The 16,602-nt window shown below is 49.9% G+C and overlaps 2 protein-coding genes across 8 annotated transcripts in view; one reads left to right on the top strand and one right to left on the bottom strand.

The window, feature by feature from the left end:
* Positions 1 to 16,125, top strand: part of LOC127635477 (uncharacterized) — a 32,718-nt gene extending 16,593 nt beyond the window's left edge. The window contains exons 6-11 of the mRNA XM_052115571.1: positions 2,805 to 2,912; positions 10,552 to 10,629; positions 11,493 to 11,647; positions 13,267 to 13,540; positions 15,273 to 15,422; positions 15,740 to 16,125. Of these exons, the coding sequence (XP_051971531.1) occupies positions 2,805 to 2,912; positions 10,552 to 10,629; positions 11,493 to 11,647; positions 13,267 to 13,540; positions 15,273 to 15,422; positions 15,740 to 16,080 (1,106 nt within the window). The 3' untranslated portion in view covers positions 16,081 to 16,125. The remainder of the gene's footprint in view (positions 1 to 2,804; positions 2,913 to 10,551; positions 10,630 to 11,492; positions 11,648 to 13,266; positions 13,541 to 15,272; positions 15,423 to 15,739) is intronic.
* The window catches only part of LOC127635475 (beta/gamma crystallin domain-containing protein 1-like), a 59,585-nt gene that overhangs the window by 9,218 nt on the left and 33,765 nt on the right, over positions 1 to 16,602 (bottom strand). For 2 of the 7 annotated variants that reach the window (XM_052115562.1, XM_052115569.1), the window contains one exon: positions 13,111 to 13,179. The exons of 2 other annotated variants lie outside the window; for them this stretch is intronic. In XM_052115562.1, the coding sequence (XP_051971522.1) occupies positions 13,177 to 13,179 (3 nt within the window). In that variant the 3' untranslated portion in view covers positions 13,111 to 13,176. Of the gene's footprint in view, positions 1 to 2,573; positions 2,635 to 10,582; positions 10,667 to 13,110; positions 13,180 to 15,494; positions 15,553 to 16,602 lie in introns of those variants that run through there. 3 more of the 7 variants (XM_052115567.1, XM_052115563.1, XM_052115566.1) reach the window with 3 other exon arrangements.

Raw genomic sequence — 16,602 nt, 5'->3', positions numbered from 1 at the left:
GTGTTAATGGGGAGAACAGATCAGATGCTGGTGCTACTGGGGAGATCAGATCAGATGCACGTGTTACTGGGGAGATCAGATCAGATGCTGGTGTTACTGGGGAGAACAGATCAGATGCTGGTGTTACTGGGGAGAACAGATCAGATGCTGGTGTTACTGGGGAGATCAGATCAGATGCTGGTGTTACTGGCGGAGAACCGATCAGATTCAGGTGTTAATGGGTGAGAACCGATCAGATTCTGTTGTTAATGGGGAGATCAGATCAGATGCTGGTGTTACTGGGGAGATCAGATCAGATGCTGTTGTTACTGGGGAGAACAGATCAGATTCTGGTGTTACTGGGGACATCAAATGCAGGTGTTACTGGGGAGATCATATCAGATGCTGGTGTTACTGGTGGAGAACAGATCAGATGCTGGTGTTACTGGGGAGATCAGATCAGATGCTGTTGATACTGGGGAGAACAGATCAGAATCTGGTGTTACTGGGGATATCAAATGCTGGTGTTACTGGGGAGATCAGATCAGATGCTGGTGTTACTGGGGAGATCAGATCAGATGCTGGTGTTACTAGGGGAGAACAGATCAGATGCAGGTGTTAATGGGGAGAACCGATCAGATTCTGGTGTTACTGGGGAGATCAAATGCTGGTGTTACTGGGGAGATCAGATCAGATGCTGGTGTTAATGGGGAGAACAGATCAGATGCTGGTGCTACTGGGGAGATCAGATCAGATGCACGTGTTACTGGGGGAGAACAGATCGGATGCTGGTGTTACTGGGGAGATCAGAAGGAGGTGTTACTGGGGAGATCAGATCAGATGCTGGTGTTACTGGGGGTGAACAGATCAGATGCTGGTGCTGCTGGGGGAGATCAGATCAGATGCAGGTGTTACTGGGGCAGATCAGATCAGATGCTGGTGTTACTGGGGAGATCAGATCAGATGCTGGGGTTACTGGGGAGATCAGATGCTGGTGTTACTGGGGAGAACAGGTGTTACTGGGGAGATCAGATCAGATGCTGGTGTTACTGGGGAGATCAGATCAGATGCTGGTGTTACTGGGGAGAACAGATCAGATGCTGGTGTTAGTGGGGAGATCAGATCAGATGCTGGTGTTACTGGGGAGAACAGATCAGATGCAGGTATTACTGGGAGAGATCAGATCATATGCTGGTGTTACTGGGGAGAACAGATCAGATGCTGGTGTTACTGGGGAGATTAGATCAGATGCTGTGTTACTGGGGAGAACAGGTCAGATGCAGGTATTACTGGGGAGAACAGATCAGATGCAGGTATTACTGGGGAGAACAGATCAGATGCTGGTGATACTGGGGAAAACTGATCAGATGCTGGTGTTACTGGGGAGAACCGATCAGGTTCAGGTGTTAATGGGGAGAACCGATCAGATTCTGGTGTTAATGGGGATATCAGATCAGATGCTGGTGTTACTGGGGAGATCAGATCAGATGCTGTTGTTACTGGGGAGAACAGATCAGATTCTGGTGTTACTGGGGACATCAAATGCTGGTGTTACTGGGGAGATCATATCAGATGCTGGTGTTACTGGGGAGAACAGATCAGATGCTGGTATTACTGGGGAGATCAGATCAGATGCTGTTGATACTGGGGCAGAACATATCAGATTCTGGTGTTACTGGGGAGATCAAATGCTGGTGTTACTGGGGAGATCAGATCAGATGCTGGTGTTACTGGGGAGATCAGATCAGATGCTGGTGTTACTAGGGGAGAACAGATCAGATGCTGGTGTTAATGGGGAGAACCGATCAGATTCTGGTGTTACTGGGGGAGATCAAATGCTGGTGTTACTGGGGAGATCAGATCAGATGCTGGTGTTAATGGGGAGAACAGATCAGATGCTGGTGCTACTGGGGAGATCAGATCAGATGCACGTGTTACTGGGGAGATCAGATCAGATGCTGGTGTTACTGGGGAGAACAGATCAGATGCTGGTGTTACTGGGGAGAACAGATCAGATGCTGGTGTTACTGGGGAGAACAGATCAGATGCTGGTGTTAGTGGGGAGATCAGATCAGATGCTGGTGTTACTGGGGAGAACAGATCAGATGCAGGTATTACTGGGAGAGATCAGATCAGATGCTGGTATTACTGGTGGACAACAGATCAGATGCTGGTGTTACTGGGGAGATCAGATCAGATGCTGCTGTTACTGGGGAGAACAGATCAGATGCAGGTATTACTGGGGAGAACAAATCTGATGCTGGTGATACTGGGGAGAACAGATCAGATGCGGCTGTTACTGGCGGAGAACCGATCAGATTCAGGTGTTAATGGGGAGAACCGATCAGATTCTGGTGTTACTGGGGAGATCAATTTGGTGTTACTGGGGAGATCAGATCAGATGCTGGTGTTAATGGGGAGAACAGATCAGATGCTGGTGCTACTGGGGAGATCAGATCAGATGCTGGTGTTACTGGGGAGAACAGATCAGATGCTGGTGTTAGTGGGGAGATCAGATCAGATGCTGGTGTTACTGGGGAGAACAGATCAGATGCAGGTATTACTGGGAGAGATCAGATCATATGCTGGTGTTACTGGGGAGAACAGATCAGATGCTGGTGTTACTGGGGGAGATCAGATCAGATGCTGGTGTTACTGGGGAGAACAGATCAGATGCTGGTGTTACTGGGGAGAACAGATCAGATGCTGGTGTTACTGGGGAGATCAGATCAGATGCAGGTGTTACTGGGGAGATCAGATCAGATGCTGGTGTTACTGGGGAGAACAGATCGGATGCTGGTGTTACTGGGGGAGATCAGAAGTAGGTGTTACTGGGGGAGATCAGATCAGATGCTGGTGTTACTGGGGGAGATCAGATCAGATGCAGGTGTTACTGGGGGAGATCATAGCAGATGCACGTGTTACTGGGGGAGGTCAGATCAGATGCTGGTGTTACTGGGGGAGAACAGATCAGATGCTGGTGTTACTGGGGGAGAACAGATCAGATGCCGGTGTTACTGGGGGAGATCAGATCAGATGCAGGTGTTACTGGGGGGATCAGATCAGATTTTGGTGTTACTGGGGGAGATCAGATCAGATGCTGGGGTTACTGGGGGAGATCAGATGCTGGTGTTACTGGGGGAGAACAGGTGTTACTGGGGGAGATCAGATCAGATGCTGGTGTTACTGGGGGAGATCAGATCAGATGCTGGTGTTACTGGAGGAGAACAGATCAGATGCTGGTGTTACTGGGGGAGAACAGATCAGATGCTGGTGTTACTGGGGAGAACAGATCAGATGCTGGTGTTAGTGGGGAGATCAGATCAGATGCTGGTGTTACTGGGGAGAACAGATCAGATGCAGGTATTACTGGGGAGAACAAATCAGATGCTGGTGATACTGGGGAGAACAGATCAGATGCTGGTGTTACTGGGGAGACCAGATCAGATGCTGCTGTTACTGGGGAGAACAGATCAGATGCAGGTATTACTGGGGAGAACAGATCAGATGCAGGTATTACTGGGGAGAACAGATCAGATGCTGGTGATACTGGGGAGAACAGATCAGATGCGGTGTTACTGGCGGAGAACCGATCAGATTCAGGTGTTAATGGGGAGATCAGATCAGATGCTGGTGTTACTGGGGAGATCAGATCAGATGCTGGTGTTACTAGGGAGAACAGATCAGATGCTGGTGTTAATGGGGAGAACCGATCAGATTCTTTTGTTACTGGGGAGATCAAATGCTGGTGTTACTGGGGGAGATCAGATCAGATGCTGTTGTTAATGGGGGAGAACAGATCAGTTGCTGGTGCTACTGGGGGAGATCAGATCAGATGCACATGTTACTGGGGAGATCATATCAGATGCTGGTGTTACTGGGGGAGAACAGATCAGATGCTGGTGTTACTGGGGGAGAACAGATCAGATGCTGGTGTTACTGGGGGAGAACAGATCAGATGCTGGTGTTAGTGGGGGAGATCAGATCAGATGCTGGTGTTACTGGGGGAGAACAGATCAGATGCAGGTGTTAATGGGGGAGAACCGATCAGATTCTGGTGTTACTGGGGGAGAACAGATCAGATGCAGGTATTACTGGGAGAGATCAGATCAGATGCTTGTGTTACTGGGGGAGAACAGATCAGATGCTGGTGTTACTGGGGGAGACCAGATCAGATGCTGCTGTTACTGGGGGAGAACAGATCAGATGCAGGTATTACTGGGGGAGAACAGATCAGATGCAGGTATTACTGGGGGAGAACAGATCAGATGCTGGTGTTACTGGGGAGAACAGATCAGATGCTGGTGTTAGTGGGGAGATCAGATCAGATGCTGGTGTTACTGGGGAGAACAGATCAGATGCAGGTATTACTGGGGAGAACAAATCAGATGCTGGTGATACTGGGGAGAACAGATCAGATGCTGGTGTTACTGGCGGAGAACCGATCAGATTCAGGTGTTAATGGGGAGAACCGATCAGATTCTGGTGTTACTGGGGAGATCAATTTGGTGTTACTGGGGAGATCAGATCAGATGCTGGTGTTAATGGGGAGAACAGATCAGATGCTGGTGCTACTGGGGAGATCAGATCAGATGCACGTGTTACTGGGGAGATCAGATCAGATGCTGGTGTTACTGGGGAGAACAGATCAGATGCTGGTGTTACTGGGGAGAACAGATCAGATGCTGGTGTTACTGGGGAGATCAAATCAGATGCAGGTGTTACTGGGGAGATCAGATCAGATGCTGGTGTTACTGGGGAGAACAGATCGGATGCTGGTGTTACTGGGGAGATCAGAAGTAGGTGTTACTGGGGAGATCAGATCAGATGCTGGTGTTACTGGGGAGATCAGATCAGATGCAGGTGTTACTGGGGATATCATAGCAGATGCACGTGTTACTGGGGAGATCAGATCAGATGCTGGTGTTATTGGGGAGAACAGATCAGATGCTGGTGTTACTGGGGAGATCAGATCAGATGCTGGTGTTACTTGGGGAGATCAGATGCTGGTGTTATTGGGGAGATCAGATCAGCTGCTGGTGTTACTGGGGAGATCAGCTCATATGCAGGTGTTACTGGGGGATCAGATCAGATTTTACGTGTTACTGGGGAGATCAGATCAGATGCTGGGGTTACTGGGGAGATCAGATTCTGGTGTTACTGGGGAGAACAGGTGTTACTGGGGAGATCAGATCAGATGCTGGTGTTACTGGGGAGATCAGATCAGATGCTGGTGTTACTGGAGGAGAACAGATCAGATGCTGGTGTTACTGGGGGAGAACAGATCAGATGCTAGTGTTACTGGGGGAGATCAGATCAGATGCTGGTGTTACTGGGGGAGAACAGATCAGATGCAGGTATTTCTGGGAGAGATCAGATCAGATGCTGGTGTTACTGGGGGAGAACAGATCAGATGCTGGTGTTACTGGGGGAGACCAGATCAGATGCTGCTGTTACTGTGGGAGAACCGATCAGATGCTGGTGTTAGTGGGGGAGATCAGATCAGATTCTGGTGTTACTGGGGGAGATCAATTTGGTGTTACTGGGGGAGATCAGATCAGATGCTGGTGTTAATGGGGGAGAACAGATCAGATGCTGGTGCTACTGGGGGAGATCAGATCAGATGCACGTGTTACTGGGGGAGATCAGATCAGAGGCTGGTGTTACTGGGGGAGAACAGATCAGATGCTGGTGTTACTGGGGGAGAACAGATCAGATGCTGGTGTTACTGGGGGAGATCAGATCAGATGCAGGTGTTACTGGGGGAGATCAGATCAGATGCTGGTGTTACTGGGGGAGAACAGTTCGGATGCTGGTGTTACTGGGGGAGATCAGAAGTAGGTGTTACTGGGGGAGATCAGATCAGATGCTGGTGTTACTGGGGGAGATCAGATCAGATGCAGGTGTTACTGGGGGAGATCATAGCAGATGCACGTGTTACTGGGGGAGATCAGATCAGATGCTGGTGTTACTGGGGGAGATCATAGCAGATGCACGTGTTACTGGGGGAGATCAGATCAGATGCTGGTGTTACTGGGGAGAACAGATCAGATGCTGGTGTTACTGGGAGAGAACAGATCAGATGCTGGTGTTACTGGGGAGATCAGATCAGATGCTGGTGTTACTGGGGAGATCAGATCAGATGCTGGTGTTACTGGGGAGATCAGATGCTGGTGTTATTGGGGGAGATCAGATCAGCTGCTGGTCTTACTGGGGGAGATCAGCTCAGATGCAGGTGTTACTGGGGGGATCAGATGCTGGTGTTACTGGGGAGATCAGATCAGATGCTGGTGTTACTGGAGGAGAACAGATCAGATGCTGGTGTTACTGGGGAGATCAGATTAGATGCTGGTGTTACTGGGGGAGAACAGATCAGATGCTAGTGTTACTGGGGGAGATCAGATCAGATGCTGGTGTTACTGGGGGAGAACAGATCAGATGCAGGTATTACTGGGAGAGATCAGATCAGATGCTGGTGTTACTGGGGGAGAACAGATCAGATGCTGGTGTTACTGGGGAGACCAGATCAGATGCTGCTGTTACTGGGGGAGAACAGATCAGAAGCAGGTATTACTGGGGGAGAACAGATCAGATGCAGGTATTACTGGGGGAGAACAGATCAGATGCTGGTGATACTGGGGGAGAACAGATCAGATGCGGGTGTTACTGGCAGAGAACCGATCAGATTCAGGTGTTAATGGGGGAGATCAGATCAGATGCTGGTGCTACTGGGGGAGATCAGATCAGATGCTGGTGTTACTGGGGGAGAACAGATCAGATGCTGGTGCTACTGGGGGAGATCAGATCAGATGCTGGTGTTACTGGGGGAGAACAGATCAGATGCTGGTGTTACTGGGGGAGAACAGATCAGATGCTGGTGATACTGGGGGAGAACAGATCAGATGCGGGTGTTACTGGCAGAGAACCGATCAGATTCAGGTGTTAATGGGGGAGATCAGATCAGATGCTGGTGCTACTGGGGGAGATCAGATCAGATGCTGGTGTTACTGGGGGAGAACAGATCAGATGCTGGTGTTACTGGGGGAGATCAGATCAGATGCACGTGTTACTGGGGGAGAACAGATCGGATGCTGGTGTTACTGGGGGAGATCAGAAGGAGGTGTTACTGGGGGAGATCAGATCAGATGCTGGTGTTACTGGGGGTGAACAGATCAGATGCTGGTGCTGCTGGGGGAGATCAGATCAGATGCAGGTGTTACTGGGGCAGATCAGATCAGATGCTGGTGTTACTGGGGAGATAAGATCAGATGCTGGGGTTACTGGGGAGATCAGATGCTGGTGTTACTGGGGAGAACAGGTGTTACTGGGGAGATCAGATCAGATGCTGGTGTTACTGGGGAGATCAGATCAGATGCTGGTGTTACTGGGGAGAACAGATCAGATGCTGGTGTTAGTGGGGGAGATCAGATCAGATGCTGGTGTTACTGGGGGAGAACAGATCAGATGCAGGTATTACTGGGAGAGATCAGATCATATGCTGGTGTTACTGGGGGAGAACAGATCAGATGCTGGTGTTACTGGGGAGATTAGATCAGATGCTGTGTTACTGGGGAGAACAGGTCAGATGCAGGTATTACTGGGGAGAACAGATCAGATGCAGGTATTACTGGGGGAGAACAGATCAGATGCTGGTGATACTGGGGGAAAACTGATCAGATGCTGGTGTTACTGGGGGAGAACCGATCAGATTCAGGTGTTAATGGGGGAGAACCGATCAGATTCTGGTGTTAATGGGGAGATCAGATCAGATGCTGGTGTTACTGGGGAGATCAGATCAGATGCTGTTGTTACTGGGGAGAACAGATCAGATTCTGGTGTTACTGGGGACATCAAATGCTGGTGTTACTGGGGAGATCATATCAGATGCTGGTGTTACTGGGGAGAACAGATCAGATGCTGGTATTACTGGGGGAGATCAGATCAGATGCTGTTGATACTGGGGCAGAACAGATCAGATTCTGGTGTTACTGGGGAGATCAAATGCTGGTGTTACTGGGGGAGATCAGATCAGATGCTGGTGTTACTGGGGGAGATCAGATCAGATGCTGGTGTTACTAGGGGAGAACAGATCAGATACTGGTGTTAATGGGGGAGAACCGATCAGATTATGGTGTTACTGGGGGAGATCAAATGCTGGTGTTACTGGGGGAGATCAGATCAGAAGCTGGTGTTAATGGGGGAGAACAGATCAGATGCTGGTGCTACTGGGGGAGATCAGATCAGATGCACGTGTTACTGGGGAGATCAGATCAGATGCTGGTGTTAGTGGGGGAGAACAGATCAGATGCAGGTATTACTAGGAGAGATCAGATCAGATGCTGGTATTACTGGTGGACAACAGATCAGATGCTGGTGTTACTGGGGAGATCAGATCAGATGCTGCTGTTACTGGGGAGAACAGATCAGATGCAGGTATTACTGGGGAGAACAAATCTGATGCTGGTGATACTGGGGAGAACAGATCAGATGCGGCTGTTACTGGCGGAGAACCGATCAGATTCAGGTGTTAATGGGGAGAACCGATCAGATTCTGGTGTTACTGGGGAGATCAATTTGGTGTTACTGGGGAGATCAGATCAGATGCTGGTGTTAATGGGGAGAACAGATCAGATGCTGGTGCTACTGGGGAGATCAGATCAGATGCACGTGTTACTGGGGAGATCAGATCAGATGCTGGTGTTACTGGGGAGAACAGATCAGATGCTGCTGTTACTGGGGAGAACAGATCAGAAGCAGGTATTACTGGGGAGAAAATATCAGATGCAGGTATTACTGGGGAGAACAGATCAGATGCTGGTGATACTGGGGAGAACAGGTGTTACTGGGGAGATCAGATCAGATGCTGGTGTTACTGGGGAGATCAGATCAGATGCTGGTGTTACTGGGGAGAACAGATCAGATGCTGGTGTTAGTGGGGAGATCAGATCAGATGCTGGTGTTACTGGGGGAGAACAGATCAGATGCAGGTATTACTGGGAGAGATCAGATCATATGCTGGTGTTACTGGGGGAGAACAGATCAGATGCTGGTGTTACTGGGGGAGATTAGATCAGATGCTGTGTTACTGGGGGAGAACAGGTCAGATGCAGGTATTACTGGGGGAGAACAGATCAGATGCAGGTATTACTGGGGGAGAACAGATCAGATGCTGGTGATACTGGGGGAAAACTGATCAGATGCTGGTGTTACTGGGGGAGAACCGATCAGATTCAGGTGTTAATGGGGGAGAACCGATCAGATTCTGGTGTTAATGGGGGAGATCAGATCAGATGCTGGTGTTACTGGGGGAGATCAGATCAGATGCTGTTGTTACTGGGGAGAACAGATCAGATTCTGGTGTTACTGGGGACATCAAATGCTGGTGTTACTGGGGAGATCATATCAGATGCTGGTGTTACTGGGGAGAACAGATCAGATGCTGGTATTACTGGGGAGATCAGATCAGATGCTGTTGATACTGGGGCAGAACATATCAGATTCTGGTGTTACTGGGGGAGATCAAATGCTGGTGTTACTGGGGGAGATCAGATCAGATGCTGGTGTTACTGGGGGAGATCAGATCAGATGCTGGTGTTACTAGGGGAGAACAGATCAGATGCTGGTGTTAATGGGGGAGAACCGATCAGATTCTGGTGTTACTGGGGGAGATCAAATGCTGGTGTTACTGGGGGAGATCAGATCAGATGCTGGTGTTAATGGGGGAGAACAGATCAGATGCTGGTGCTACTGGGGGAGATCAGATCAGATGCACGTGTTACTGGGGAGATCAGATCAGATGCTGGTGTTAGTGGGGGAGAACAGATCAGATGCAGGTATTACTAGGAGAGATCAGATCAGATGCTGGTATTACTGGTGGACAACAGATCAGATGCTGGTGTTACTGGGGGAGATCAGATCAGATGCTGCTGTTACTGGGGGAGAACAGATCAGATGCAGGTATTACTGGGGGAGAACAAATCTGATGCTGGTGATACTGGGGGAGAACAGATCAGATGCGGCTGTTACTGGCGGAGAACCGATCAGATTCAGGTGTTAATGGGGGAGAACCGATCAGATTCTGGTGTTACTGGGGGAGATCAATTTGGTGTTACTGGGGAGATCAGATCAGATGCTGGTGTTAATGGGGAGAACAGATCAGATGCTGGTGCTACTGGGGAGATCAGATCAGATGCACGTGTTACTGGGGAGATCAGATCAGATGCTGGTGTTACTGGGGAGAACAGATCAGATGCTGCTGTTACTGGGGAGAACAGATCAGATGCAGGTATTACTGGGGGAGAAAATATCAGATGCAGGTATTACTGGGGGAGAACAGATCAGATGCTGGTGATACTGGGGGAGAACAGATCAGATGCGGGTGTTACTGGCGGAGAACCGATCAGATTCAGGTGTTATTGGGGGAGAACCGATCAGATTCTGGTGTTACTGGGGGAGATCAATTTGGTGTTACTGGGGGAGATCAGATCAGATGCTGGTGTTAATGGGGGAGAACAAATCAGATGCTGGTGCTACTGGGGGAGATCAGATCAGATGCACGTGTTACTGGGGGAGATCAGATCAGATGCTGGTGTTACTGGGGGAGAACAGATCAGATGCTGGTGTTACTGGGGGAGAACAGATCAGATGCTGGTGTTACTGGGGGAGATCAGATCAGATGCTGGTGTTACTGGCGGAGAACCGATCAGATTCAGGTGTTAATGGGTGAGAACCGATCAGATTCTGTTGTTAATGGGGGAGATCAGATCAGATGCTGGTGTTACTGGGGGAGATCAGATCAGATGCTGTTGTTACTGGGGGAGAACAGATCAGATTCTGGTGTTACTGGGGGACATCAAATGCAGGTGTTACTGGGGGAGATCATATCAGATGCTGGTGTTACTGGTGGAGAACAGATCAGATGCTGGTGTTACTGGGGGAGATCAGATCAGATGCTGTTGATACTGGGGGAGAACAGATCAGAATCTGGTGTTACTGGGGGATATCAAATGCTGGTGTTACTGGGGGAGATCAGATCAGATGCTGGTGTTACTGGGGGAGATCAGATCAGATGCTGGTGTTACTAGGGGAGAACAGATCAGATGCAGGTGTTAATGGGGGAGAACCGATCAGATTCTGGTGTTACTGGGGGAGATCAAATGCTGGTGTTACTGGGGGAGATCAGATCAGATGCTGGTGTTAATGGGGGAGAACAGATCAGATGCTGGTGCTACTGGGGGAGATCAGATCAGATGCACGTGTTACTGGGGGAGAACAGATCGGATGCTGGTGTTACTGGGGGAGATCAGAAGGAGGTGTTACTGGGGGAGATCAGATCAGATGCTGGTGTTACTGGGGGTGAACAGATCAGATGCTGGTGCTGCTGGGGGAGATCAGATCAGATGCAGGTGTTACTGGGGCAGATCAGATCAGATGCTGGTGTTACTGGGGGAGATCAGATCAGATGCTGGGGTTACTGGGGGAGATCAGATGCTGGTGTTACTGGGGGAGAACAGGTGTTACTGGGGGAGATCAGATCAGATGCTGGTGTTACTGGGGGAGATCAGATCAGATGCTGGTGTTACTGGGGGAGAACAGATCAGATGCTGGTGTTAGTGGGGGAGATCAGATCAGATGCTGGTGTTACTGGGGGAGAACAGATCAGATGCAGGTATTACTGGGAGAGATCAGATCATATGCTGGTGTTACTGGGGGAGAACAGATCAGATGCTGGTGTTACTGGGGGAGATTAGATCAGATGCTGTGTTACTGGGGGAGAACAGGTCAGATGCAGGTATTACTGGGGGAGAACAGATCAGATGCAGGTATTACTGGGGGAGAACAGATCAGATGCTGGTGATACTGGGGGAAAACTGATCAGATGCTGGTCTTACTGGGGGAGAACCGATCAGGTTCAGGTGTTAATGGGGGAGAACCGATCAGATTCTGGTGTTAATGGGGGATATCAGATCAGATGCTGGTGTTACTGGGGGAGATCAGATCAGATGCTGTTGTTACTGGGGGAGAACAGATCAGATTCTGGTGTTACTGGGGGACATCAAATGCTGGTGTTACTGGGGGAGATCATATCAGATGCTGGTGTTACTGGGGGAGAACAGATCAGATGCTGGTATTACTGGGGGAGATCAGATCAGATGCTGTTGATACTGGGGCAGAACATATCAGATTCTGGTGTTACTGGGGGAGATCAAATGCTGGTGTTACTGGGGGAGATCAGATCAGATGCTGGTGTTACTGGGGGAGATCAGATCAGATGCTGGTGTTACTAGGGGAGAACAGATCAGATGCTGGTGTTAATGGGGGAGAACCGATCAGATTCTGGTGTTACTGGGGGAGATCAAATGCTGGTGTTACTGGGGGAGATCAGATCAGATGCTGGTGTTAATGGGGGAGAACAGATCAGATGCTGGTGCTACTGGGGGAGATCAGATCAGATGCACGTGTTACTGGGGAGATCAGATCAGATGCTGGTGTTACTGGGGGAGAACAGATCAGATGCTGGTGTTACTGGGGGAGAACAGATCAGATGCTGGTGTTACTGGGGGAGAACAGATCAGATGCTGGTGTTAGTGGGGGAGATCAGATCAGATGCTGGTGTTACTGGGGGAGAACAGATCAGATGCAGGTATTACTGGGAGAGATCAGATCAGATGCTGGTATTACTGGTGGACAACAGATCAGATGCTGGTGTTACTGGGGGAGATCAGATCAGATGCTGCTGTTACTGGGGGAGAACAGATCAGATGCAGGTATTACTGGGGGAGAACAAATCTGATGCTGGTGATACTGGGGGAGAACAGATCAGATGCGGCTGTTACTGGCGGAGAACCGATCAGATTCAGGTGTTAATGGGGGAGAACCGATCAGATTCTGGTGTTACTGGGGGAGATCAATTTGGTGTTACTGGGGGAGATCAGATCAGATGCTGGTGTTAATGGGGGAGAACAGATCAGATGCTGGTGCTACTGGGGGAGATCAGATCAGATGCTGGTGTTACTGGGGGAGAACAGATCAGATGCTGGTGTTAGTGGGGGAGATCAGATCAGATGCTGGTGTTACTGGGGGAGAACAGATCAGATGCAGGTATTACTGGGAGAGATCAGATCATATGCTGGTGTTACTGGGGGAGAACAGATCAGATGCTGGTGTTACTGGGGGAGATCAGATCAGATGCTGGTGTTACTGGGGGAGAACAGATCAGATGCTGGTGTTACTGGGGGAGAACAGATCAGATGCTGGTGTTACTGGGGGAGATCAGATCAGATGCAGGTGTTACTGGGGGAGATCAGATCAGATGCTGGTGTTACTGGGGGAGAACAGATCGGATGCTGGTGTTACTGGGGGAGATCAGAAGTAGGTGTTACTGGGGGAGATCAGATCAGATGCTGGTGTTACTGGGGGAGATCAGATCAGATGCAGGTGTTACTGGGGGAGATCATAGCAGATGCACGTGTTACTGGGGGAGGTCAGATCAGATGCTGGTGTTACTGGGGGAGAACAGATCAGATGCTGGTGTTACTGGGGGAGAACAGATCAGATGCCGGTGTTACTGGGGGAGATCAGATCAGATGCAGGTGTTACTGGGGGATCAGATCAGATTTTGGTGTTACTGGGGAGATCAGATCAGATGCTGGGGTTACTGGGGAGATCAGATGCTGGTGTTACTGGGGAGAACAGGTGTTACTGGGGAGATCAGATCAGATGCTGGTGTTACTGGGGGAGATCAGATCAGATGCTGGTGTTACTGGAGGAGAACAGATCAGATGCTGGTGTTACTGGGGGAGAACAGATCAGATGCTGGTGTTACTGGGGGAGAACAGATCAGATGCTGGTGTTAGTGGGGGAGATCAGATCAGATGCTGGTGTTACTGGGGGAGAACAGATCAGATGCAGGTATTACTGGGGGAGAACAAATCAGATGCTGGTGATACTGGGGGAGAACAGATCAGATGCTGGTGTTACTGGGGGAGACCAGATCAGATGCTGCTGTTACTGGGGGAGAACAGATCAGATGCAGGTATTACTGGGGGAGAACAGATCAGATGCAGGTATTACTGGGGGAGAACAGATCAGATGCTGGTGATACTGGGGGAGAACAGATCAGATGCGGGTGTTACTGGCGGAGAACCGATCAGATTCAGGTGTTAATGGGGGAGATCAGATCAGATGCTGGTGTTACTGGGGGAGATCAGATCAGATGCTGGTGTTACTAGGGGAGAACAGATCAGATGCTGGTGTTAATGGGGGAGAACCGATCAGATTCTTTTGTTACTGGGGGAGATCAAATGCTGGTGTTACTGGGGGAGATCAGATCAGATGCTGTTGTTAATGGGGGAGAACAGATCAGTTGCTGGTGCTACTGGGGGAGATCAGATCAGATGCACATGTTACTGGGGAGATCATATCAGATGCTGGTGTTACTGGGGGAGAACAGATCAGATGCTGGTGTTACTGGGGGAGAACAGATCAGATGCTGGTGTTACTGGGGGAGAACAGATCAGATGCTGGTGTTAGTGGGGGAGATCAGATCAGATGCTGGTGTTACTGGGGGAGAACAGATCAGATGCAGGTGTTAATGGGGGAGAACCGATCAGATTCTGGTGTTACTGGGGGAGAACAGATCAGATGCAGGTATTACTGGGAGAGATCAGATCAGATGCTTGTGTTACTGGGGGAGAACAGATCAGATGCTGGTGTTACTGGGGGAGACCAGATCAGATGCTGCTGTTACTGGGGGAGAACAGATCAGATGCAGGTATTACTGGGGGAGAACAGATCAGATGCAGGTATTACTGGGGGAGAACAGATCAGATGCTGGTGTTACTGGGGGAGAACAGATCAGATGCTGGTGTTAGTGGGGGAGATCAGATCAGATGCTGGTGTTACTGGGGGAGAACAGATCAGATGCAGGTATTACTGGGGGAGAACAAATCAGATGCTGGTGATACTGGGGGAGAACAGATCAGATGCGGGTGTTACTGGCGGAGAACCGATCAGATTCAGGTGTTAATGGGGGAGAACCGATCAGATTCTGGTGTTACTGGGGGAGATCAATTTGGTGTTACTGGGGGAGATCAGATCAGATGCTGGTGTTAATGGGGGAGAACAGATCAGATGCTGGTGCTACTGGGGGAGATCAGATCAGATGCACGTGTTACTGGGGGAGATCAGATCAGATGCTGGTGTTACTGGGGGAGAACAGATCAGATGCTGGTGTTACTGGGGGAAAACAGATCAGATGCTGGTGTTACTGGGGGAGATCAAATCAGATGCAGGTGTTACTGGGGGAGATCAGATCAGATGCTGGTGTTACTGGGGGAGAACAGATCGGATGCTGGTGTTACTGGGGGAGATCAGAAGTAGGTGTTACTGGGGGAGATCAGATCAGATGCTGGTGTTACTGGGGGAGATCAGATCAGATGCAGGTGTTACTGGGGGATATCATAGCAGATGCACGTGTTACTGGGGGAGATCAGATCAGATGCTGGTGTTATTGGGGGAGAACAGATCAGATGCTGGTGTTACTGGGGGAGATCAGATCAGATGCTGGTGTTACTTGGGGAGATCAGATGCTGGTGTTATTGGGGAGATCAGATCAGCTGCTGGTGTTACTGGGGGAGATCAGCTCATATGCAGGTGTTACTGGGGGATCAGATCAGATTTTCGTGTTACTGGGGGAGATCAGATCAGATGCTGGGGTTACTGGGGGAGATCAGATTCTGGTGTTACTGGGGGAGAACAGGTGTTACTGGGGGAGATCAGATCAGATGCTGGTGTTACTGGGGGAGATCAGATCAGATGCTGGTGTTACTGGAGGAGAACAGATCAGATGCTGGTGTTACTGGGGGAGAACAGATCAGATGCAGGTATTTCTGGGAGAGATCAGATCAGATGCTGGTGTTACTGGGGGAGAACAGATCAGATGCTGGTGTTACTGGGGGAGACCAGATCAGATGCTGCTGTTACTGTGGGAGAACCGATCAGATGCTGGTGTTAGTGGGGGAGATCAGATCAGATTCTGGTGTTACTGGGGGAGATCAATTTGGTGTTACTGGGGGAGATCAGATCAGATGCTGGTGTTAATGGGGGAGAACAGATCAGATGCTGGTGCTACTGGGGGAGATCAGATCAGATGCACGTGTTACTGGGGAGATCAGATCAGAGGCTGGTGTTACTGGGGAGAACAGATCAGATGCTGGTGTTACTGGGGAGAACAGATCAGATGCTGGTGTTACTGGGGAGATCAGATCAGATGCAGGTGTTACTGGGGAGATCAGATCAGATGCTGGTGTTACTGGGGAGAACAGTTCGGATGCTGGTGTTACTGGGGAGATCAGAAGTAGGTGTTACTGGGGAGATCAGATCAGATGCTGGTGTTACTGGGGGAGATCAGATCAGATGCAGGTGTTACTGGGGGAGATCATAGCAGATGCACGTGTTACTGGGGGAGATCAGATCAGATGCTGGTGTTACTGGGGGAGATCATAGCAGATGCACGTGTTACTGGGGGAGATCAGATCAGATGCTGGTGTTACTGGGGGAGAACAGATCAGATGCTGGTGTTACTGGGAGAGAACAGATCAGATGCTGGTGTTACTGGGGGAG

Source organism: Xyrauchen texanus, chromosome 43, assembly GCF_025860055.1.
Source record: "Xyrauchen texanus isolate HMW12.3.18 chromosome 43, RBS_HiC_50CHRs, whole genome shotgun sequence".
In the NCBI taxonomy this organism is placed as follows: Eukaryota; Metazoa; Chordata; class Actinopteri; order Cypriniformes; family Catostomidae; genus Xyrauchen; species Xyrauchen texanus.
The sequence above is the reverse complement of the archived record's forward strand: the minus strand, read 5'-3'. Positions and strand labels throughout refer to the sequence as shown.